At 34.2% G+C, this 22,984-nt stretch overlaps 2 protein-coding genes across 2 annotated transcripts; one reads left to right on the plus strand and one right to left on the minus strand.

Annotated features, from left to right (window-relative positions):
- Positions 1–1,358: 1,358 nt before the first annotated feature.
- LOC132304392 (protein ALTERED PHOSPHATE STARVATION RESPONSE 1) lies at positions 1,359–12,135 on the plus strand. Its single transcript, XM_059802047.1, has 4 exons — positions 1,359–2,681; positions 7,056–7,231; positions 7,595–7,818; positions 11,187–12,135. The coding sequence occupies exons 1-4, from the start codon at positions 1,682–1,684 to the stop codon at positions 11,986–11,988; spliced, it is 2,202 nt and encodes a 733-aa protein (XP_059658030.1). The 5' UTR covers positions 1,359–1,681; the 3' UTR covers positions 11,989–12,135.
- A 5,323-nt stretch (positions 12,136–17,458) lies between these two features.
- LOC132302389 (protein DOG1-like 4) lies at positions 17,459–18,707 on the minus strand. Its single transcript, XM_059799220.1, has 2 exons — positions 18,142–18,707; positions 17,459–18,039 (listed from the first exon to the last, which is right to left on the minus strand). Exons 1-2 carry the CDS (start codon positions 18,632–18,634, stop codon positions 17,672–17,674), a joined length of 861 nt encoding a protein of 286 aa, XP_059655203.1. The 5' UTR covers positions 18,635–18,707; the 3' UTR covers positions 17,459–17,671.
- Between the last annotated feature and the right edge of the window lie 4,277 nt (positions 18,708–22,984).

Consider the following 22,984-nt stretch of genomic DNA (forward strand, 5'->3'; position numbering starts at 1 on the left):
CAATTCAGCCACATAAGTCATTCACTTAATGATTAATTCCAAGAAGAATTTTCTAAAAATATGCTTTTAAAGAACTTGGGTTAGCCCAAACAAACTTTTTTTTTTTTTTTTTTTAATCGCCCAAACAAACTAGGCACCAAACATAGAACGGAAAGAAAGGCCCACTTTCACCCTGACACCAAAAAAAAAATGCAATTTAGCTGGAAAATATTAATTACTAATTTTTTATTTTTTTATTTTTGGTTGTGGGATCTCCAGTCAAAATTTTGGTATAATCTTCAACATGTTTTAGTTTTTGATAGTTTTTACATACTCCACGGATTATTTCAAAACCATCATTTTTTTTTTTTTCTGAAAATTTGTTAAAGCAATCAAAACTTGTCAAAATGGGAAGGATAATTTGGTAATAAAATTATAATAACCAAAATTGTGTGGTATAATAACTTTTTTGAAATTTTACTTGGGGAGAGAGGAAATAAAGTGTTAGTATAATTGTGTGGTATAATGTTAAGTCAAACAATCTTTTTCGACATATGTCGCTCTGAGTGCGCTCTCGCTTTCGCGCTTCCGCTCTCACGCTCCGTGCCCATTCTTGTTCAAATTCTTACTACTCATAACTCAATTCTGCTACTCTCATGTTTCTGCTCTTGAATTCGTTCTCGCTCCCGCTTTATGTGACTTAAGTATAATAACTCTTTTGAAATTTTACTTGAAGAGAGAGAAAATAAAGTGCCTTACCATAATTGTGAAGTGTTTGGAATTTTGTTTAGGCCCATTTGGTATGCATTTTGTTTTAGACATTTTATATTTTTGCTGTACGAGTGTTTTAGAAAAAATTTGAAAGTACGTAACAATCAAAAAATAAAAATAAGAAAAGCAGAATGCATACCAAGCGGGCCTAATAAAATACGGAATAGTATTTTCTATCAATTTCTTGGAGTAAATGTATCAAAGTTTTCTGTGTACATGGTCCCTAACTTCTCCAGTAAATGGGTATGGTGTGTACATGGTCCCATAACTTCTCTCAAATAAAAATTACCATGGATTTGAAATTTGAATTAATTTCTTACCTTTTTTCGATTAATATTTCTAACAATTAACCGCTCAATAAAAACAAATTAATATGAATTCAACATGATGCCAATCTTGACTCTTGTGACACACTCTCTATGTTTGGCGCTGCCTCAGTGGTTTTGTTCATTCAATTTGTATGCTATAGGTTGAAATATATACTACTATTCCATATCATTGGTTCAACGAAACGATGTCGTTTCTTTCTTGGGAAATGTGACCGTTATATTTCCCATTCAAAATAAGCGAGTACACCGCAACGCCACACTACCTCGCGTATAGACACACCTCCTCCCCTCTCTCTCTCTTCACCACTCTGTCTAGACTTGTCAGTTTCTCCTTTTCCGTACTCTCTTCGTCATGGGTTTGTTCCATATCTGCTTCTTCTCTCACTAAAACCCTCAATCCTCATCTGGATCTCTCTCTACTCTCTCTCCATAGCCCCAATCTCTCTCTCTAGAATATCATTTACAAACCTTATAATTATATATATATATATATATATCTCTATATCTATATGTAGAACTGTGTTTCAAGCTCTCAATAGCTTCGGATATAGAGAAGTACAAACCCATTTGCTTCAAACCCTAGAAATCGAGAAAATAGCATCATGGGTTGTGCTCAATCGAAGATTGAGAATGAAGAGTCCGTTTCGCGATGCAAGGACCGGAGGAATTTCATGAAAGAAGCAGTTTCAGCTCGGAATGCATTCGCTTCCGGTCACTCCGGCTATGCCATGGCCCTCAAGAACACCGGTGCTGCCTTGAACGATTACGGCCAAGGCGAGGCCGATAACAACCACCACCCCCACCAAATGGGCGGCGGAGCTCCTCCGTCAGAACCAGCGTCCATGATGGATGAGCGAACCCCCCTCCCTCCTCCGCCTCCGCCCCTGCCCAGCTTCTCTCCGGTTACGCCGCTACAGCGTGCGGTGACCATGCCGGAGTTCTCGGTGTCTACACCTATTCAGAAAATGAAAAGCGTTGTTATTGAGGAAGATGAGGATGAGGGTGTTGATGAAATCAATAATGATGATAGAGATAGAGATTTAAATCGGAGAAATCAACGAAATGTGGTTAGGGAGGTGAGAACGGAGACACCATTGCCGCCACCGCCCCCACCGATGACCCCTCCGCCGGGGTCGAAAGGTGGGGCTTGGGATTACTTCTTCGATGTTGAAAACATGCCAGGATCATCATTGGAACATGATGAGGATGTGGACAAAAATGATGAGAATGGAAGAGAAATGTTTGATGAAACATATGGTGGGATGGAAAATGTGGGTAATATGAATGGCGGGGTTGGTGAATTGGGTGGAAACATGGGTGGGTTAGAGTCGAAGACACCGGAGAAGGTGGTGATGGAGGAGATGGATACGGAGGAGGAGACTCCGGTGGTGAAGACAGAAACGCAATTTATGCATTCAAATACTGCGCCGGCAGACGTTAGGAGAGCTATTAGTAACAGAGTTGGGTCTAGTGTGAGTTTGTTGAAATTATTGAATGACATTGATGATCATTTCTTGAAGGCATCAGAGTGTGCCCAGGAGGTCTCCAAGATGCTCGAGGCGACTCGGTTGCATTATCATTCCAACTTTGCTGATAATCGAGGTGATTGTATATGTCTTTTGTTATAAAATTGGTAGATTATAATCAGTTTATTCTCTGTTACTAGAATGTTTTTGGTGCTTATGCTAGCTATATGTGTTGATTGGAGGCTTTAATTAAAATTAGACCTACACCTTAGTGTTAAGTTCTCAACTTATCTGAATTTGGGAGATTCTGGCTGGAAATTTGATATATCAATGTTGCTGAAATTTTCAAGTTTGTTTGTTTGTTTTTTTTTTTTTTTTTTTGTTTTTTTTTTTTTTTTCTATATAGTTAAAACTATTTGTCCTAAATTAGGACTAATTTTCATTAAACGAAAAAAGAAAGAACAATAATGGAGCATCATCAATCTCATTGGCATGTAATTGACCATGGTTGAGAAGTTATTTTTTCCAAGGAGAATTTGGATTGTTATGCTCACATGCATAAGAGATGTTAATGTTCTTTAGATTAGACTATCTAAGTGTTTGGTATTATTATATTCAATATATAATGGAATATACTTATTAATTTGCCTATGCTTATTTTAGCTTCGAGAGCAATATTTCAGCTAATCCTATGCGGATTTGGAATAGTATGTTTGAATCAAATCTGATAAAATCTGGTCTGGGAAGGTTTGATAGTTCAGCCATTTGGCCTTAAGAAGGGAAATTTATGACTTGAGTTTTTAGATGGCTTTCTAAACATTTAGCTAGAAAGTTTGGGAAAATGGAAAGTTTGTTGTTTCCGGAAAGTTGAACCGAATGATTAATATATCTTTAGACAATTTCGCATCTGAAATTCATCTGTCATTTAATAATATTGAAACCACTTTACCAACCTTGATGATTAATTATGCTTGATTTTGCCTATTGTTATTATTGTTCTATTTAAATGAAAAACATGGCTAGATGAGGACACGTGTATCACTTTATCTTGGAAACTATGCCAATTCATGAGTTGTAACCCTTGTGATTCCTGCGGTCTATTTCTGACCAAATTAAAAGCTAGAATTTGTAAATTAGTGGGATTCAAATTTTTTGCTTTGAAATTCAGGGATGGAAACTTAAAAGGATGATTCCTCCCCTGGAATAGCTGAATTTATATGAGAATAAACGGTATGATGTGTAGATTAGCATTTAAGTTGTGTTATCGAACTTTTGATTCATTTGCCTCTTCGTAGTGTACCATTCTTTCGCAAATAATTGTTCATGCTTTTTCTTGAAGTACTTTTCTTTTGCAAATATCTATTCTCCAAGATAGGTCATGAAATGCATCAAATTAATGCATTCATTCAATCTGTTCCCTTATTTTTTGATGCTAGAATTAAGGGTATTACCCAGTGTGGTCCCTATTTATTGAGGGTGATGACTGATGAGAAGGTGTAGATTGGATACAGTCCAGACTTTTGGTATTATTTGTGCAAAAATTACTGCTTTTAGAATTCAAACTCATGTTAACTGCCCGCACATTTACCAGTGCACAGTGCACTAAGCAATAACCACTTAACAAAAGAAATAGAAAATTCATTCTAATTATTGTTTCTATATATATGTTGGAAGCATTTATGGTGCCCATCAAAGTACCAGGTGTTTGACAATTTTCTGAGATGACTGTGAAGATGGTTTGAAATTGTAAGCATAACACAAATGGTGGCATTGTCTGTTGAACAAAAGGAATGACTTCCATACGTATTCTATTTTCAATGTTGTGTTTGAGTCGGTGGAATCTTTGGTCGATGGTGCTCGAGTTAAGTTAGGGAATTCAACACAATAGTTGGGAATTAAGTGCATACTTTTCTATCTTCTTCTTTTCCCCTCTGTCTGAGGGATCCACAATCGACATGCTCTGGTACTAGTTGAAGGATTAAGGATAGTACCTGCGTGCTCTAAGCTAGACTATGTTAAGGCCCAATCTAGAAGCGGGAGGTGAATAAGTCTTGCTATTTCAAATTTAAACCACTATTAACGATATCTTGAAATTCAACAAACTAAAAAGCATGGAAAAATCTTTCATAGTTGTAGATTTAAGTAGGTAAAAAGGAAAACATCCCCACACAATTTTTTACAGGAAAACCCTGTAGGAAGAAAGGCACACTATTGAGATATGGTATACAACTATGTTAACCACACTCTTAACACAAGAATCCCCCAGTCACTTCCGAGTTCAACCTAGTCTCGTGTCAGTCTGTCAGACAATCCAACGATTTTTGCTGCTGCCAGAAAACAATTCCACCATTCACGCGATCCGCTCCTTTAGCACAATTATATCCATGACTAGTATCATCCATTCTTCATGTAGATATGTGGAATATGTTTCCAGTGTTAACGTTCTTGTAGCACTGGGATCTTCGAAGTTCAGTACTCAGATCCTGCTCGCAATCTAGATGTATGACGATGAACACAAAAAACAAAGAAAACTCTAGCAATAGGATTGCTAGAACACATTCAATGTGGTTGTACTTCTACATCGGTTTTCTGAAAATAAAAGGTTTTTTTTTTATATAGAGTTTAGAAGTACAAAGGATTAAAGTTGCTAGTGTTTAATTCAATTTGGAAAATGAATTTCACAGCTTTTGTTAGAGCAAAGCAAGTTTTGATCGTTTGAAGCTACACCAGCCTTCGGTTGATCCCTTGACCGATTGAAGTTGCCCTGTCCCGAATGTATTAGAATTAACTTCCAAAAATACTTCAGGCAATCTAAAAAAGATTTTTAATGATCAAAGCATGTAATTTTAAAAAGCCTAACATGTTAATGAGATGAATGCAAATGAATTTGAACTATAATTTGGAAGTGTGTAATTGACAGTTGTAATTACCTTTTTGCGCTTGCCTGTAACTTGTAATTCCATATTTGTCCTTGGATAGAGGTAACTCAACTAACTAGATGAAAAACTAATAAAAAACTAAAATAATATTACAAATTTCAAGGTTTAGACAAAATTTGCCAACTAAATCCTATTGACCTAACAATGTGCCTTAGGATTATTTTATTTTGTTTTATGTTTGTTTAAAAGTGAAGAGACTGTTGTGTATGCAAACTGTTTAAAAGTGTACATTAAGGATTCTCTCTGAATCCATAGAGAATGCTCTGTATGCATGCTGCTTTACAGTGTGCATTCAGAGTTTCTGTCTCCATCTTGAAGTTCTCAGAGAATTTGATGTATCATATCTTTGGAAGGTAGGTAAAGAATGTCACTTTAATGGTTGCTTTAGATTGACGAGTACCTGGCCAACTACGTTCATGTTCAGTTCAAAAATACTGGATTCAGTTGACAAACCAAGGTGCCCATTTTAGTGTCACCTGACTCGCCTGCATCATTTATTAAAAGGAAAAGAGAAAGGTGTTGTCAGGCCCGTCAGGGGCTTATTTGTTATTACTTATATAATATTGGGGCTTATGTGTAATTTCTGAAACTTGTTAGTATAAATAGAATTTGGTGGAAGGATGAAAGTATTCTTTTACTCTTTCTCTCTTTCCCCATCTCTCTCTCTCTTTTTCTCTCATCCTCTTTCTTCTCTTTTTCTTCTTCTTCGTATACTTTACTCTTGATTTGATTTTCTCTCAAAGTCAACAAAAGGAAATTGTTTCTCCTCCATCCCGAACCTCAGAACTATTTTTACCTTCTAAGTTTGGAATTGAAGAAACTGATTAGCAGTATGTGTTTGGAGTTCTCTCTGACTTAATTTTGATTGTTGATTGTAATATAATTTCAGAGTTATAGAGATAGTTATCTTTTCTCATTATATCCATTGGACGAAGGGTCATACCAGAGTCATGTCAGTACTGCTGTGGAATCTTTCAAATTGTCATGATAGGCAGCTGGATACAACATCAAAGTGTGACATTAATGTAAGGGTTGTTAAAAGAACTTATTGCATATATTTGACTGGGATTATGGATTTAATTCATAGATAATGTTAGGGGTTGTTTGGAATACCCAAAAATTAGGTCTGCTCATGGAAAAGGCTGATTGGTTTTATGTTAACATGTATTTAGTGAAGTCTTTCATTTTTTTTTTTAATTTTTTGATAAGTTAGTGAAGTCTTTCTTTTTACTACCTCGAATTAATTCTTTCTGTAATTATCCATCCACTTGTTCCAGTTCAACTTTCCGTAAGAGCCATGCAATAATGTCAGAAGTGGGCAACTGTGATCCCATGCTTAACATGAGCAACTCATCTGGGGTACCTCTAGTGTTACACCTTTAAATTTACTCAACAACTGAATATCAATCAAAAGATCCAAATCATGATGACAAATGAATTAGGATTTGGGCTGGACCACCTCTTGAAGTTTCCAAACTGCTACTAATTTTATTATTAATCTTGTTATTGTTAGCTGGTAAATGTGCAACTAATTTTCTGCAAAGTAAGTTATTGTGCTATATGTTTTTTAGGACACATTGATCATGCTGCAAGGGTCATGCGTGTAATTACATGGAATAGATCGTTTAGAGGTGCACCAAATGGTGATGGTGGGAAGGACGATTTTGATGCAGAAGAGTATGAGACACATGCCACTGTTCTGGACAAGTTGCTAGCTTGGGAGAAAAAGTTATTTGATGAAGTAAAGGTACATTGCTTTATTTCATTTGGTTCGTTTTTTACCCATCTTCTTTCTCTATCTTCTTGTGCATTTATGATCATTTAATGGTTCCTCCCTCTTTAGTTTTTGCATCATATATTTGCTTATTCTTTAGCCATGAATTGTAACTATTTGTTATTAATTTATCTTACGAAATGAATTACGGTAGGAAATTAGGCCAACAACTTCCTTTTCCAATAAGATGCCATGCCTGTTATTTGCAAAGTTGATACATGTATATTATATGTTCACTTTTCATAAATCTGGTGGTGGAAACCTTTTTTATATTTTTTATGTTTTTTTGTAGTCAATATCATGCTGAATCTTATTGTAATTTGCTTCTTGCTGTAGGCAGGTGAGCTTATGAAGCTTGAGTATCAGAGGAAGGTTGCTCAGCTGAACAAGGTGAAAAAACGTGGTGGTCCTCCTGAATCATTGGAGAAGACCAAGGCAGCTGTAAGCCATTTGCATACAAGATATATAGTTGACATGCAGTCCTTGGATTCAACAGTGTCAGAAGTAGATCACATACGTGATGATCAGTTGTACCCAAAACTTGTTGCTCTTGTTGATGGGTAAGTTTCCTTGCAGAATTAAGTATGGCATATATGAATTTACTTCTTCTTTCTTTTTTTTTTTCTTTTTTTTTTTTTTCTTTTTTTTCTTTTTCTTTTCATGGTACTTTTTTTGCTTGACAAATATCTGATACCATCTTGATCCTTCAATATATCTGTTATGCATAAAGAATTTGCATTCTGTAACTTTTATATTGTATTAGATTTCCCAGTGAGACCTCACCATCTTATTAGATTACTGCTGCACTTCTGAATTAAGGTGATTAGTGCAGTTTTTTCTTTATGCAACTGTTGCACTTCTGAAGCAAACTGACGAAGCGGAATCTATGTACTAGTAAAGAAATCCTAGTAAAAAATGCAAATTCTTGATGAAACAACTTTGAATCCACAAAGTTAAGAGAAATCAATTCTGTTATTTTATTAATGAATAATAAATGAATTAATTATGCTCTTTCAATACATGTATTTATACTAGTAAAGAAATCCTAAAACAAAAGGAATACTAAAATTAGTTCAATTTGGAATTGTCTCTAAAAATTAGGAAAAAATAGGAGATAAAACCTAATCAATAAATGAAGGGCTAAAGGGCTAGCCCAGTGTACGAGGCTCCCGCCATTTTGGGGTCTGGGGAGGGTCAGATGTAGACAGCCATACCTCCACATGGGGAGTGTTTCTGATTTCAAATCCGTGAGCTTCAGGTTACAATGGAGCAACCTTACCGTTGCGCCCATGGACGGATGTATTAACAAGTCAGTGGGGCCAATTGCCCCCAGTGAATTTTTTTCTTTTTTTAGTAATATATCCTACTATTTTATTCATTTTCAGACACACACACACACACACACACACACACACACACACACATATACCTTTGAAATTATACTACCCCCTCCTCACACAATTTTTTGGATCCATCCTTGGTTGTGCCAAGGCCTACCATCTAATCAATAAATTAAGATAAATGAAAAAAATCAAAATAATGCAAGTTCGTATAGACCTCCAACAAAAATCCCAAGATATTCAATAGTCTTCCTATAGGACTAAAAAACGCGATTTCGGGATCCAAAACAATGGAATTTGAACAAAAAAATGACCCGCTCTAAGTCACAGAACGGGTGCGGGTGTGGGAGCGGAAGCGTGAAAGCGGCAAAATCTAAGTTATACATAGTAGGATTGGGAGCAAGAACGTGCGTGGAGCGCAAGAGCGGGAGCGCACACAAAGCGTGGGAACGGCACCTGTTTAGAAGAATTATGTGAGTTAGGACATGCTCCACTAGGTAAAGCTAGTGTGTTTTGCTTATTGTGTCTTTGATCGAGAATGGGTCTTCTCGAGTCCAAATGATTTGATCGAACTGTATCGATAAAACTGTCCTTGCATTAATTCCCTCCACTTTATATAAAATAAAATTAAAAAAAAAACCTTTTTCTCAAGTTTGGTTGCAAATAAATTGACTCGTCTCGTCATATATGAGTATGAACAAGATTTCATAGCGTTGAAGACTTCATCTTAACGCTTCATAAACTTGCTTCCAAATTTTCACCCATTTATTCTCTTTCCTTCAACTTCTTATGATAATTCTCACCAACCACAACAGCTTTAGAAAAGAGCCCATGAATAAGATCATTAACCGGCATCAAATAAATCCCAGCATCTATGTTAGTTGCGTAACAAAATACTGATTGTAGTTTCCAATGATGCTACCTGCAATTCATTGAAGTCAAGCCCTCAAATCTCAACCTATCAGACTTGTATTCATCCAACCGACATGTTGCATTTGAAAGAAGAAACCTTGGTACTTCCCTCTATCCATGGTTGAATAGGCGTGAATACCATATCCAATAATAGCCCTGTGATCTAGAATGGAAGTAATGATTATTGGGTCTACCAAGCTTGTTCAGCTTGTCCAATGTATTATTTGGGTAATGGATGTGCACAATGTCCACGAGAACAAGTAGACCCCGCTCGCTCTCAATCAGATGATCAAACATATTCTGGACACAAACTATGCCAGCACCCCTAGCATGTGTGATCATGTGCTCAGGTTATCTTGATCCTTCAAACACGAGTCTATGTCATTACTTGGGCAGTAAGTGTCCCCAAGTCCCACGCTGAACAACTCATTGCTGTCTTCTTCGTAATGTTCCATGTTTAGTTCTCTCGAGCCATCTTCAACTACAAGAGGTGAAGCAACGGAATTTTGCTCACGAAATCGCGTTAAATCACTGGTTGCTTTCACACAATTGTTCTTATCCTTATGCCACTCTCTCTACTGGAAAACTCCTCGGTATATATACGTTGACAAACCGACTCTCTTTCTATCACGTCTACCTTGATCGCCGATTTATCACAACTTCTCAACATCAGAATACTCCACATAGGCTGGAGGCCTATGTGGAGGTACATGAACATAGCCAATGTTTGATTGGCTGTGAGGAACATCGACAACACGATCACAAATTGGACCACAGACTTGGTTGCCACCAATCCCAACACCAGCAATCTATCTAGACCGTTGATCAAATCGCTGTTCTTGAATCTTGAGTACGCATGGCTGCCCAAGTGGCCTTCGCTTTGCGATCATCGTCGCCAAGGAAGTTGCTGCTGAAACCTTCGTTCGCCTTCAGACCAGGGTAGAATCAAGCTCTGAGACCAACTGACGAAGCAGAAGTTATGAACGTTCACAAAGGAACCATGAAACCACTTTGAATTCACAAAGTTAAGGGAAATCAATTTTGATATTTTGTTAATGAATAGTGGATGAATTAATTTTGCTCTTGCATTACATGTAATTTTATTAGTAAAGAAATCTGAAAACAAAAGGAATCTTAAAAATAGTCCAATTTGGAATTGTCTCTAGAAATTATGAAAAAATAGAATATAAAACCTAATTAATAAATCAAGATAAAATCAGAATAATTCGAGTTCGTTTAGACGTCCAACAAAAATTCTGATATATTCAACTGACTCCTTATCAGTCAACAGACTCCTTATAAGACTAAAAAAATACGATATCGGAGCCCTAAATGATGAAATTTGGCCAAAAAATTACATGCGCCATTAGCTGAAGATAGTGTGTTGCTTATTGGGTCGTTTCTGATTGGGAATGGATCTTCTCGAGTCGAAACAATCTCATCGAACTATACTAGGCAAAAGTCTATAAAATTGTCCTACATCACAAACATTAGAGTTGCCTAAATAATTGGTTTTTCAAATAAAGCTTGATCAGATTCTCTCTCTTTGGTTGTCTATAAGACTGGCGAGTAGTTTCCGGTTGTCTGAATGTTGAATTGTTTATAAACAATCTCAGTTTAAGTGCAAAAGCAGAACAAAGTTCATTTATGACAGGATTTTGGTAACTAAATTGCAGGATGGCAAAGATGTGGGAATCCATGTGCATACATCACGACAATCAGCTCAGGATTGTTATAGACCTCAAATCCATTGATGCCTCCGAAACCCCCAAGGAAACCACCAAGCATCACCATGACCGCACTGTCCAGCTTTTGAATGTCGTCCAGGAATGGCATTCGCAATTTGAAAAGCTCGTGATTAATCAAAAAAATTACGTTCAAGCCCTTAACAGCTGGTTGAAGTTAAACCTCATCCCCATAGAAAGCAGCCTGAAAGAGAAAATCTCATCACCACCCAGAATCAAGAATCCCCCCATCCAACCTCTACTCCAGTCTTGGCACGACCTTCTTGAGAAGCTACCTGATGAGCTTGCCAAAAGCGCGATTGCCTCCTTTGCTGCTGTGATAAAAACCATTACAGTCCACCAGGATGAAGAAATGAAGCTGAAGGAGAAGTGCCAGGAAACTAGAAAAGAGTTTCTGCGCAAGAACCAGGCCTTTGATGATTGGTATCAGAAGTACATGCAAAAGAGAACCCCACCTGATGAAACGGATCCCGAGAGAGGTGAAACTACAAATCCCAAAGATCCCATTTCGGAGAAGCAGTTTGCAGTGGACAGCTTGAAGAAGAGGTTGGAAGAGGAAGTGGAAGATCACCAAAAGCACTGTATTCAGGTGAGGGAAAAGTCACTGGGGAGCCTCAAAACTCGGCTGCCTGAGCTTTTCCGGGCTATGTCAGACTACTCTCATGCTTGTTCGGATGCTTATGAAAGACTCAGATTGATCACACAATCACACAAACTGAATGGGGGTTCGTGACAATCTCTGATCTCTGCTTTGTTAGGAAACTTGTGTTTTGTCACTTCTATTTTATTAGGCAAACTGTTGTATTTGTATGTAAGGGTTTAAGGTTTTTGTTGTCTTGCAGTGTTGTTCTTCTTGATTTGGAAAAGAGGACTTGGTTCATTTCTTGGTTCAATTTTTCAAAAACAGTTTATATATATATATATATATATATAATTTTTAAAATAGAAAACAGTTTCCTGACTATTATTAAAAGCAAAAATCACTCTTATTTTAACCTACTAAAGAAAATTGTTCTTCAAAAAAATGTCGACTAAATGAATTTTGAATTTCAACTATTTTATGTTTTTTTGGCTCTTGTATTGAAAACCAAATAGGCCCAGAATTTATTACCTCTTATTTCCTAGCGAGCATAAGAGAGTAAAGTTTTAAGTGAGTAAATTGATTTTTATTCAAATTCTTTTTATCTTGACAAAAAAATATTCACACAGTACTTAACTCTCTGAATTTTAACCTTTTACTTATTTATAATGAAAAGTGAAGAAGTACTTTTGCTGATCTTTACGTGTTTAAATTCTATTCCAAATTATGTAATAGTCACTCAAAATTTTATCTTATCTTAAACAACCCTTATTTTTTAATTTATATATAATTTGTGGATAAGTAAGGACTATGTTTAGAATCTAGCGTTGAATTAAATTATCAAATAACACTTGCAGTATTTATAGAATGTCCAATTTTGTTTAATTTATCTTCTTGAATATTTTATCAGTATTACAAGGTTACAAGATTATACTATTGAGTATTTAGATATGGTGTTAGTCAATTGACTCTCCACTTATGATGGCTAGCAGTTGATGATGCGGTGTTAGTCACTTTTATTAATTTTAACCTTTTACTTATTTATAATGAAAAGTGAAGAAGTACTTTTGGTGATTTTTACGTGTTTAAATTCTATTCCAAATTATGTAATAGCCACTTAAAATTTTATCTTATCTTAAACAACACTTATTTTTTAATTTATATATAATTTGTGGATTTTATCTTATCTTAAACAACACTTATTTTTTAATTTATGTATAATTTGTGGATAAGTAAGGACTATGAATCTAGCGTTGAATTAAATTATCAAATAACACTTGCAGTATTTATAGAATGTCCAATTTTGTTTAATTTATCTTCTTGAATATTTTATCAGTATTACAAAGTTACAAGATTATACTATTGAGTATTTAGATATGGTGTTAGTCAATTGACTCTTCACTTATGATGGCTAGCAGCTGATGATGCGGTGTTAGTCACTTTTATTAATTTTTATTAAAAAGAGAGAGAAAAGAAGTATTCATTGTGAGAAAATATGGCCCCATTGGCTGGCTATCACAAGAGTCCACTCATTGCAATATTTAAAAAAATAAGACATGGGGGACATTTGGCTAGCCGAAAAACTCGCTAATGTGGAAAGCCCTTTGGCTCGCCAATAAGAGCAATAGGTTGTTTATGCATTTGAACTCTTCTGATCCTTGAAGTTTTCAACCTCACCATTTCTGTGTTTTTGCTTTATTTTATTTTTCCTACCAAACTTCAGAATTTTTTTCCTAAGAAATCATCTTTCTCGAATATATATATATATATATATATATATAGAGAGAGAGAGAGAGAGAGAGAGAGAGAGAGAGACTTTCGGCGGGCTGTCTTCTGCTTTTTGCTGCCTTTCCTGCATTTTGTTTTCAAACCCTCAACGGCTCTGGTGGCTTGAGCCAGTGAGCCTCTTAGCCAATAAGTCAGTAACCTTCCACTTCCCAATTTTACTAATTTATTCACAGATTTGGGCCATTTTTTTTATATATTTTTTAAATTAGGTTTGGCAGATATAGTAAGAGAAGATTTTAAAACAAAAGGAAAAAATAAAATTGATACTTTTTTATTTTCGTTTCTACATAAATAAAATTAATTTTAAAAATAAATTAAAATAAATAAGGAAATGTATAGGATAGCCAATGAGATCTATTACTAGTCATTTTGGTATATAAATAAGGAAATGTATTTTCTATTTTATAGAACATAATTTTAGTATGGTGTGTAACTACTGGATATTAGTTGAAGTTTAAAAAACTTTGTTAGTTTTTAATAAAAATTGATCGGTCTGCATAATATTTCTTTAAATACCACTGGATAATAACAAATTTCCTTAAATACAATTATTTTAGATAAACTTAGACAACTCAAAACACTTCCCTTCCACCCAAGCCAACCTAATTTTGGCCTAAGAGCTGCCTACCCATCAAATGATCAAAAAACACTAACTCAATCATTTTTAACACACACTCTCTCTCTCTCTCACACACACACACATAACACACATATAAAAATCACATTACCATGAGATTGAGTCTTCAACAAACTCTCTCTCCCTCTCTCTCTTGGAGCTTAATTTCAGGTACCAAACAAGAAAAAAAATCTTGCTACTGTGGTGCAATGGGGATAAAAAATTGGCACAGTTCGCGGAGCCGAAGCGCGGGAATAGGGCACAGAGAGTATGAATCAAAGCTAAGTTGGCTGAAATTTTGGAGGAAAATGAAGAGAAAGGAGAAGAGTGGTAGCAATTCTAGTACTCCTAATTCAATGCAGGGGGCTTCATATGATCCAGACACATATTCGCAGAATTTTGATGAAGGTTCATGGAGGTCTGAGCCAGAGGGTCTGTGTAGGTCCTTCTCTGCTCGATTTGCTGATCCATCGAGCACCTCTCACAAGAAATTTAATGGGTTATATAGTGGTGGAATTATTACTGAGGAATGAATCAATATTTAAAATGCTACATTAATTTGTTTGTGTATGTGTATATATATAGTATATGTTTTGATTTTTGTAAATAAGTTGGTTGAGTTTTTTGAACGTTGCTTTTTTTATTCACTGTGGGGCTCGAATCCCTCACCTCTCCTTTGACGAAGGAAGTACTGTATCAACCATTTTAATGTTTTTGTAAATATTTTGTAATATCTATTTTGCTACATTGTATTTTACATGATGGTGTTTTGATGTTTGTAAATAAGTTCATTGAACATTATGAACATTGTTTTTTATTTATCGTGGGACTCACAACCCCTCAACCTCTTATTTGAGGAGAAGATGTTGTAAGAGCTTTTTGAATGTTAGGTGTAAAATTTTTGCTAAATTGCTTTTTCATGATCTTTTCTCTCTCTCTCTCACACACACACACACAAAATAATTCAAACCCCTCTCTCTTTCTCTCTCTCTCACACACAAATATATATATATATATATATATATATATATATATATATATTCAAACCATGTTTCTGGTGATGAGGACTTTCATATTTCTACATGTTTTCAATCATAAGGATTTTTTGTTGCTAGAACGTAGTATATTTGATTTTGTTAAAGTGGGAAAAAAATTATTTCGATTTGGTAATTTGCTTGATTGAATGTGTGTTTCGAAAACGATTCTTTGAAATGGACGTAAAACAAGATTCAATCTAAGATAACACCTAAGTTATATTGATTAATTAAATTTTTATATTGATTAATTAAATTTGTTGTGTTTGGAAGTACGAATTGATCCCTTAAAGTTGGAATTGAAGAAAATATTGGTTGAAATTTTAAATTAAATTCTCTCCAATTCCAATTTTATAGTGATTCGATGTTTCCAAACATAGTATTAATATAACGCAATTATGTTTAGAGTTGTTTTTGTTTTATATGTGTGTTTTATTTTATTCTCAAGAGGCATTCTTTATGTGGAGTCCTTGAATCAAACACGAGCTGAGACTAATGACTCGTTTAGAACTAGCCCTTGTATGTTGTCAATATACTTGCACTTTATGAAAGATCTCAACTACTTTTAAAAAGTGATTGTGGATCTCTAAATTGTGAATCCACTTGTTTCTGTATTCAACCATTGTTGTGCCTCCAAAATTATTATTTTTTTCATGACGTTCAATTTCTCTGTCTTTAGCATGGCTATGATGAATTCTCTTACACTTGCAAACAAAAAACCAGTAAAACTAAAAAACCAAACTGAACCAGACCAGATTCTTCACATCATTTTAGCCGTAGATTAACTTAATGTCTCTAGTCCATTGGCAAATTCTTAAAATTATTGTCAATGCATTCATCTAATTTGACTTTAGGTGCAAGCGACAATTATGTGAATACAACTTTTCTTTTAGCTTCAAGGCAAGGGGACCAAGCTTGAAGGAGCAAGCTGGTTAATTGACTACGTGTGTGTGTGTGTGTGTGTGTAAACACAAAAAATGGAGTAGCAAGCAACTGTGAGAGAGAGAGAGAGAGAGAGAGAGAGAGAGGAGGCGTATGGAGAGATAGAATGGGTAGGGAGGCAATATGGAAATTGAAAAGGGCAAAATTGGGATATCGAAATTACTTTATGCCAATTTTTACCAAAAAGTGGTCGGAGGGGTGTATTTAAACCCGTTTTTTTTTTTTTTCAAAAATAGGGACCGACAATACTCAATTTTCAAAAGTAGGGAGTCAGTCTGCACAAAATCTATAGTGTACGGGGATTTTCTGCACTTAATCCTAGTCTTTTTAAGTAATATTTCTTACATGCATAATAAAATGTTTCCACCATAATTAAAAATTAAGGAGTGCATTGTTCTTGATCTGAAGAACATCGACCATTGAAGAGAGAAATAGGTGTTTTCATTGCATAAAAGTGAAGTCCTGAATACAGTGTTGTTGCTTACTGTGTTTTTTCGGAAACATTTTCAACCTTCATGAATTGCCTTTTAAAAATGATACTTAATTTATTTTGTCCAAAACCTAGTTCAGAGGTAGACCAGTCTAGTATCAATTAACCAACATAAATCCAAGGTCCTTTAAGATCTCTTTACCTAGCTAGTTTAGTGATTGGACATCATGAAGCAACCCAATGAAATTTCTGAAGCAATTCCGACTTCATCTCCCGATCTGCACCATGTCTTGAATGGCCCTTGCTACTTGAGTAGAGATACAAGATTCACAAATACATTTTTTCCGATCACTTTTGTTGTAATAATTATTCCTTCTTTTCCTCCTCTCTTCTGTTTATTTTCGGATAAACGAAAAAAGACAGGTCTCTTCCATACCAACCTAACGATGAAAACATTCTTTTTCCTCCTTCCAACCAAACGAAGCATAAAAGACTTTGTTGGCAATGATATACGCCCACTACCTGGAGCAGCCATTTTTGAGCTGTCATTATCCTTTCAACTCGTGAGAGGAGGTTTCGACTATATTCAAGAATCAATTGCTTTTTAATTTATTTTATTATCATTATATATTTATTCATATTTGTAAATGCAAGTTTATTTTTTTATTTTTCTTCCATGTTTTAATATTTTAAGATTTGTCCTCCTCTAGTATGTTTATTTCACTACTCTCATGTTCACTCTCTTGGACTTATCCTTAACTAAGTTTTGTCGTGTGATACTTGCTTTTAAAAAGCGAACACACACCATTAATATGTTTATTCACGAACAAATGTAAAGTTGTTTTTAACATATTCTATTACAGGGATAAAAAAGTTGGTGACATACGATAACATATTACAAGACCTTAAAACAACTTAAATTAAAACAACTAAACTTAAAATAAAACAACCAAACTTGAAATAAACTTAAAATAAATTAAAACTATTAAGAACTCGTATGGAATCTGTTGAAAGATACTAGTGAGATCACTCTGCCTCCGTCATCTTTCCCCAGTCATGAAGCCTCAAGTGTAACTCAGCAGCAGCAATCAAGAAATGGACGGCCTGGATTGGAGTCAAAATATCAATCACCCCTTTGAGCGTCCTCAGCCGTAGATCATCCGCCCTGTGCAGCACCTCCCCCAGTCCTTCCTTCTTGTGGGCTACCTCCACTCTAACTCGGTCCTTCGTTTCCTCAACTCGCTCCTGAGTACTCTCCTGGTCACTCCTCATCAAATCCGACGCCACGTGAGACAAATTGACCATCGATGTGTTGGCTACGGTCTCCTGCTGCTTAGCCATTTTCTCGGTGGTCTCCCGCTCCTCCCTTAACGTCTTTATCTGCAGCTCATTAACTGACATCAAATAAAATTCGAATAAGTTTAACTCAAAAGTCTCATTTTTTTTTTAATATTTAATTTTTATACATTAAAAAAGTCTAGTAACACAATAAATACCTTGATATAGCTGAGTGGGACAAAGATAGCCCAAGTCACCGGAGGGGAAGCCCAGGAAGAACTCGGCGAGTCTGGCCTCGAACTGTAAACCGCTCTTGGAGTAGAGCAAGTGAAAGGCCATGCTAGGTCGCCACCCGCCGATCCATAGGTAGGTGTCCTCGAGACTGCTGAGCCATGGCGGGGACAACATAGGCAACACGTTGTGGTTGGCCCAGCTGGCTTTTGCTTCGTAGTACTGCTCGTAGTGCAGTACCACTCGGTTGATAAGGGCGGGCAAGGCTCGGTCTCGGTGTTGGTCCCCTTGAGGTGACTCAGTTGTAGTAGTACTACTTTGGTTGTGGTTGTTGGTGGAAGCGGAGACTAGTTCTTGGAGGTTTCGGTTCTGTTCGACGAGCCACGACTCGAAGAACTTGTCGAAACTGTCTGGCTCTCCGGTGCCGTTGCTCATGACCGGAGCCATGTTTGTGGCACTGGTGTTGGGGAGGGAGGCCATGGATGTATAGATAGATGGTAGTACTTGAGGCACCAAGTTAATGGGCTTTTATAGAGACTTGGATAGTACAAAGGCTTAGGCACCGAGTGATACCAACAAGCCTAATATTTAATGGGCTTTTATAGAGAGGCTTGGGGAGAGAAAAAGAAGACCGCCTATGGATGAAATAGATAAGATTTGGGGATTGATGAAGTGTGACGTTGGGCTTGATATATTGTAACGAATACAATGAATCCAATTCTATTCGTATTAATATATCTTCAACTAGTAGTATTGTCTTAAAACAGTGGGCGAAAACCTCTTTCTTTAAGATTTTGTTTTCATATGCATCATTAACCGTATATAGTTGATTTGCAAATTTCTATAATATATCGGGTACTTGTATTTTCGGTCTTTAGCTGTTGGATGTGACGGTAGGTGTTATGATCAAGTCACACAATTTTTTTTTAATTGGTGTCGCTAGTAAGTATTCTTATTTAAATTCTTATTATTTATGATATAATTTTGTTGTTCTCACGTTTTCACTCTCGAATTTGCTCCCACTCATGTAACTTAAATTATAAGGGATATTTGTACCACATCGGATCTGGATGAAAAATGAAATGATTATAAATGGGTAAATATGCAGTACTACTCAACATCTTAAGTTTGGATAAATGTCTTTTACAGTTAGCATTAGAGATAGATCAGTCCTTGTTCCTGTGTCACTCCGAACGCCTGATTTTAAAAGTATTTAGGTGAGCTATTCCAGTAGGCAAAAAAAAAAAGGAGGAACAGATGTGCACAACAAAAAGTTGAATATGCAAGATTGAATTTTGTAATTTTTTCCAAATTTTCAAAATCATTTAAGGCATATATCTTAACTATTGAGTCAAGCGGTATATATCTATACATGGCCTACCGTGGGCGACCCACTCTCCTTAAATTGCTTTGGTTTTGTCATCCATATCTTTTTCATGACTAGAATGGGGTGTCTTTCTGCTGGCTTTTGTTGGGACTTGTAGTCACCTGAATTTTGTTCGTTCATATTTTGATGTGGAAATGTATATATCTGTACATAACATTTTGTTGACTATATTTATAACACGGAATGATATTTTTAAGCAATAAATTATTAAATCATCACCTAATATAAGTGGCTTATGCTTCTTGACTTTTGTTAATTTAATTAAGTGTTTATTTAATTAAGTATATTTAATTATATAATTTGAATATCAATAAAAATGTCAACCTCACATAAAATAAGGTAAAATTTTAAGTGATAATACTAAATTTTTTTAAAAAAAAAAAAAAAAAAGGTTTAAAAAGATATTTATTTTTTAATTACCACTTAAAAACTTCAACATTTAAAATTCAACTTTTAAAATTTTCACACTTAATTTTTAGTTTTATTAAACAGCACCTTAGTGTACAATAATTTTTTTATTTTTTTCAAATTTCCAAATCTATTTGAAAAATACTTCTAAATCTATCAAAAACACATTTTTTTTTAGGTACATTTGGTGGAGTCCGTGTGAATGAATCCAATAAAATGTATTTACTCTATTCAAAAAAATAGAGCACAAATACGAATAAGGGATACGAATCCGTGCTTCGTAGATTGACTATCACGAGAAACAAATAATTTCACCTTAAAATTATCAAAATAATAAAAAGGCTCATAGTTAATGTTATATAGGTTGACGCCCTTTTAGTAATTTGACGTAAAAAATTCAAGGAGAAAAAAAATAATAATAATAATAAAAAAATAAAAAAAAGTAAGCAGTTTCATGTCACCTTGTGTATGTAAATTTAATTTTTTACAATCAATTCTATCCCAAATTAAACCATTTGTCAAAGTAACATAAATTCTTAACAAATGATTCCAATAGTCTTCTATTTAAGTTTTTGTAAATTACTTTGTTCATGTCAACATTGCCATCGACAATGTAAATTTAAGTATTACATATTGAAAGTAAAATTATTGCACTGTTGCATCTCAATGTAATGTATTATTTGGTGATTGTGTTACTTGTGTTACTGTTACATAATTCGATAAAAATTTTCAAATCTTTCTAAAGTAAGTCTTGAAAAAATATTTTAAAAGCTTGTAAAATTTATTCTAAATTTTTCTAGATATTATCACTTGACTAAATTGTACTAAAATATCTTAGATATTTAGAATGAAAATATAATAAATAAAATTATAGATTTTTGTAAGCGTAGAAAATTTTTAAAAAATATATATGAAGGTGAAAATGAGCTATAAATATCATATGGTTAGATCTCGTTTTCTAGTTAGATAGGAAAGGGTTTATGTTAAAAACTATATATTTCCACTTTAAATATATATAAAACCGATCTCCATTATATATATATATATATATACACACACGTGAATAAATATTGTTCGGTGACTATCAAGAATAATTACTTACTTAGTATATAACTGCTATTATCAAGTTTGTCTGCGACGATAATCAAGGATACGAACATGCGTAATACTTCGTTTTTCACCTAACTAAAAGTCGCATTGGATTAAATAGAATTTATAATATACACCTTCTACTATTTTATTTTTCCCTAGTTACATAATCTACACATTCTACCATTTAATTTGTCAGATACTAAAATAAATCATAGTTTCAAAGTTTTTCACATCAATTTCAAACTGTAACCTTATATATATACTAATAATAAAAGTATAAGATTTTCAAATCATTAACTTGTATAAAAATTCTTTTACCAATTTTAATTTTAATTAAAATAAAATATCAATTGAGTTTCTAATTTAAAATTCTTCTACTAATTTTAATTAATTCTAATGTTAACTAAATTAACTGATTTTAATTTTAACTAAAGTACAATGCCAATGGTTTTCCAATTTAAAATTATTTCACTAATTCAATAGGGTTTTCAATTTAAAATTCTTGTACTATAAATTTTAATTTTAACTAAAATAACGAATTTTAGTTTAACTAAAATAAAATACCAATTGGTTTCCAATCTAAAATTCTTCTAATAATTTTAATTTTTTCTTCCACTAACTAAAATAACTAATTTTAATTTTAATTAAATTACCAATTGAGTTTATTTAGTATTCCAAACCCAACTATATTGCAAACTCAAGCAAATTCTTCTGTAATAAGAACACATCAATTCCAGCCAAACACCCAATTATATTGCAAAAGAATTATGTATATATTGACTCTAAATTTGAAAGTATAGAAAATAGTTTTCTTTCAACCTTGCACATAAACTTCAACATATAAAAATACACTACATTTAACAAAATAATTCAATAAATTGAAGTTCAAAATTAGTAATTTTTCGTCATTTGATACAACGTCTTATTCACTAGTAATTGTCACTGTAGTACTAAAAGAGGAAGGTAAAACTGTTAAAACTGTGGGGCGACACTTTCCTTAAAAATTATTTCTTTGGTTTTGTCATCCATATCTTTTCCAGGACTAGTACAAAGAGAGAAACAGATGTGCACAACCATATATATATATATTTTATTTTGTTTGGATGATCTCAATCACCAACTAATTCATGATTTATTATTATTATTATTATTATTATTATTATTTTTTGAACCTTTCAAAAAAATAAATATATATTGATATTTGGTATAAATCTATCTGCTAGCTTTAATTTGTTGGGACTTGGGAAGCAAGAAACAACTGCTGCCCATAATACTTTGGTTCATATTTTAAGGTAAAATGTTATCTATCTGCATAATAATGAAATATTATTAATTTTCCTTGGCCCAAATTTGTCCTAGAGCAACTATTGGACCTTTAGTTTTAAACCCAATAGTTTAGTTTAGGCCCAATTCCATCAGCAATAAAATATCTGCCCTTTTGTAATATAAGATTAGCCCAGCCCAACCCAAATACATCAAATATTTTAGTTATTATTATTATTTAAAAAAAAAAAAAATGCCCAACCAACCTAATAACAATGAAAATCAGCTATTGTAATATAGTATTAGCCCAATATAATATGATAGGTATAATTTTATATATATATAAGAAATATTAGTTTGGAACTTTGGACAGCTTGGGTGCTGAAGCAAGACACATTTAAGGTTGCTGTAGCATTGACAATTATTTGTCATCTTATCATTTTTCATGCGTTGAGTATATTTAAATTACAATATCTTATCTAACTACTTAAACTTTTAGAACAGTTGAGATGATGATTAATATCGTATCACCTTACAATAACTAAAAATTGAAATACATGACTCTACGTACATAGTCCGAAACCATGATTCACAATATCATCTGATACGCGACGTAATATTGGTCGATACACGACTCGTATCAACCAATTTACACTGACTTCATCCGAATTCATTACACC

Source organism: Cornus florida, unplaced genomic scaffold (genome assembly GCF_030987335.1).
Source record: "Cornus florida cultivar Cherokee Brave unplaced genomic scaffold, ASM3098733v1 CherokeeBrave_3.0.0_Hap2_Chr04, whole genome shotgun sequence".
Taxonomy (NCBI): domain Eukaryota; kingdom Viridiplantae; phylum Streptophyta; class Magnoliopsida; order Cornales; family Cornaceae; genus Cornus; species Cornus florida.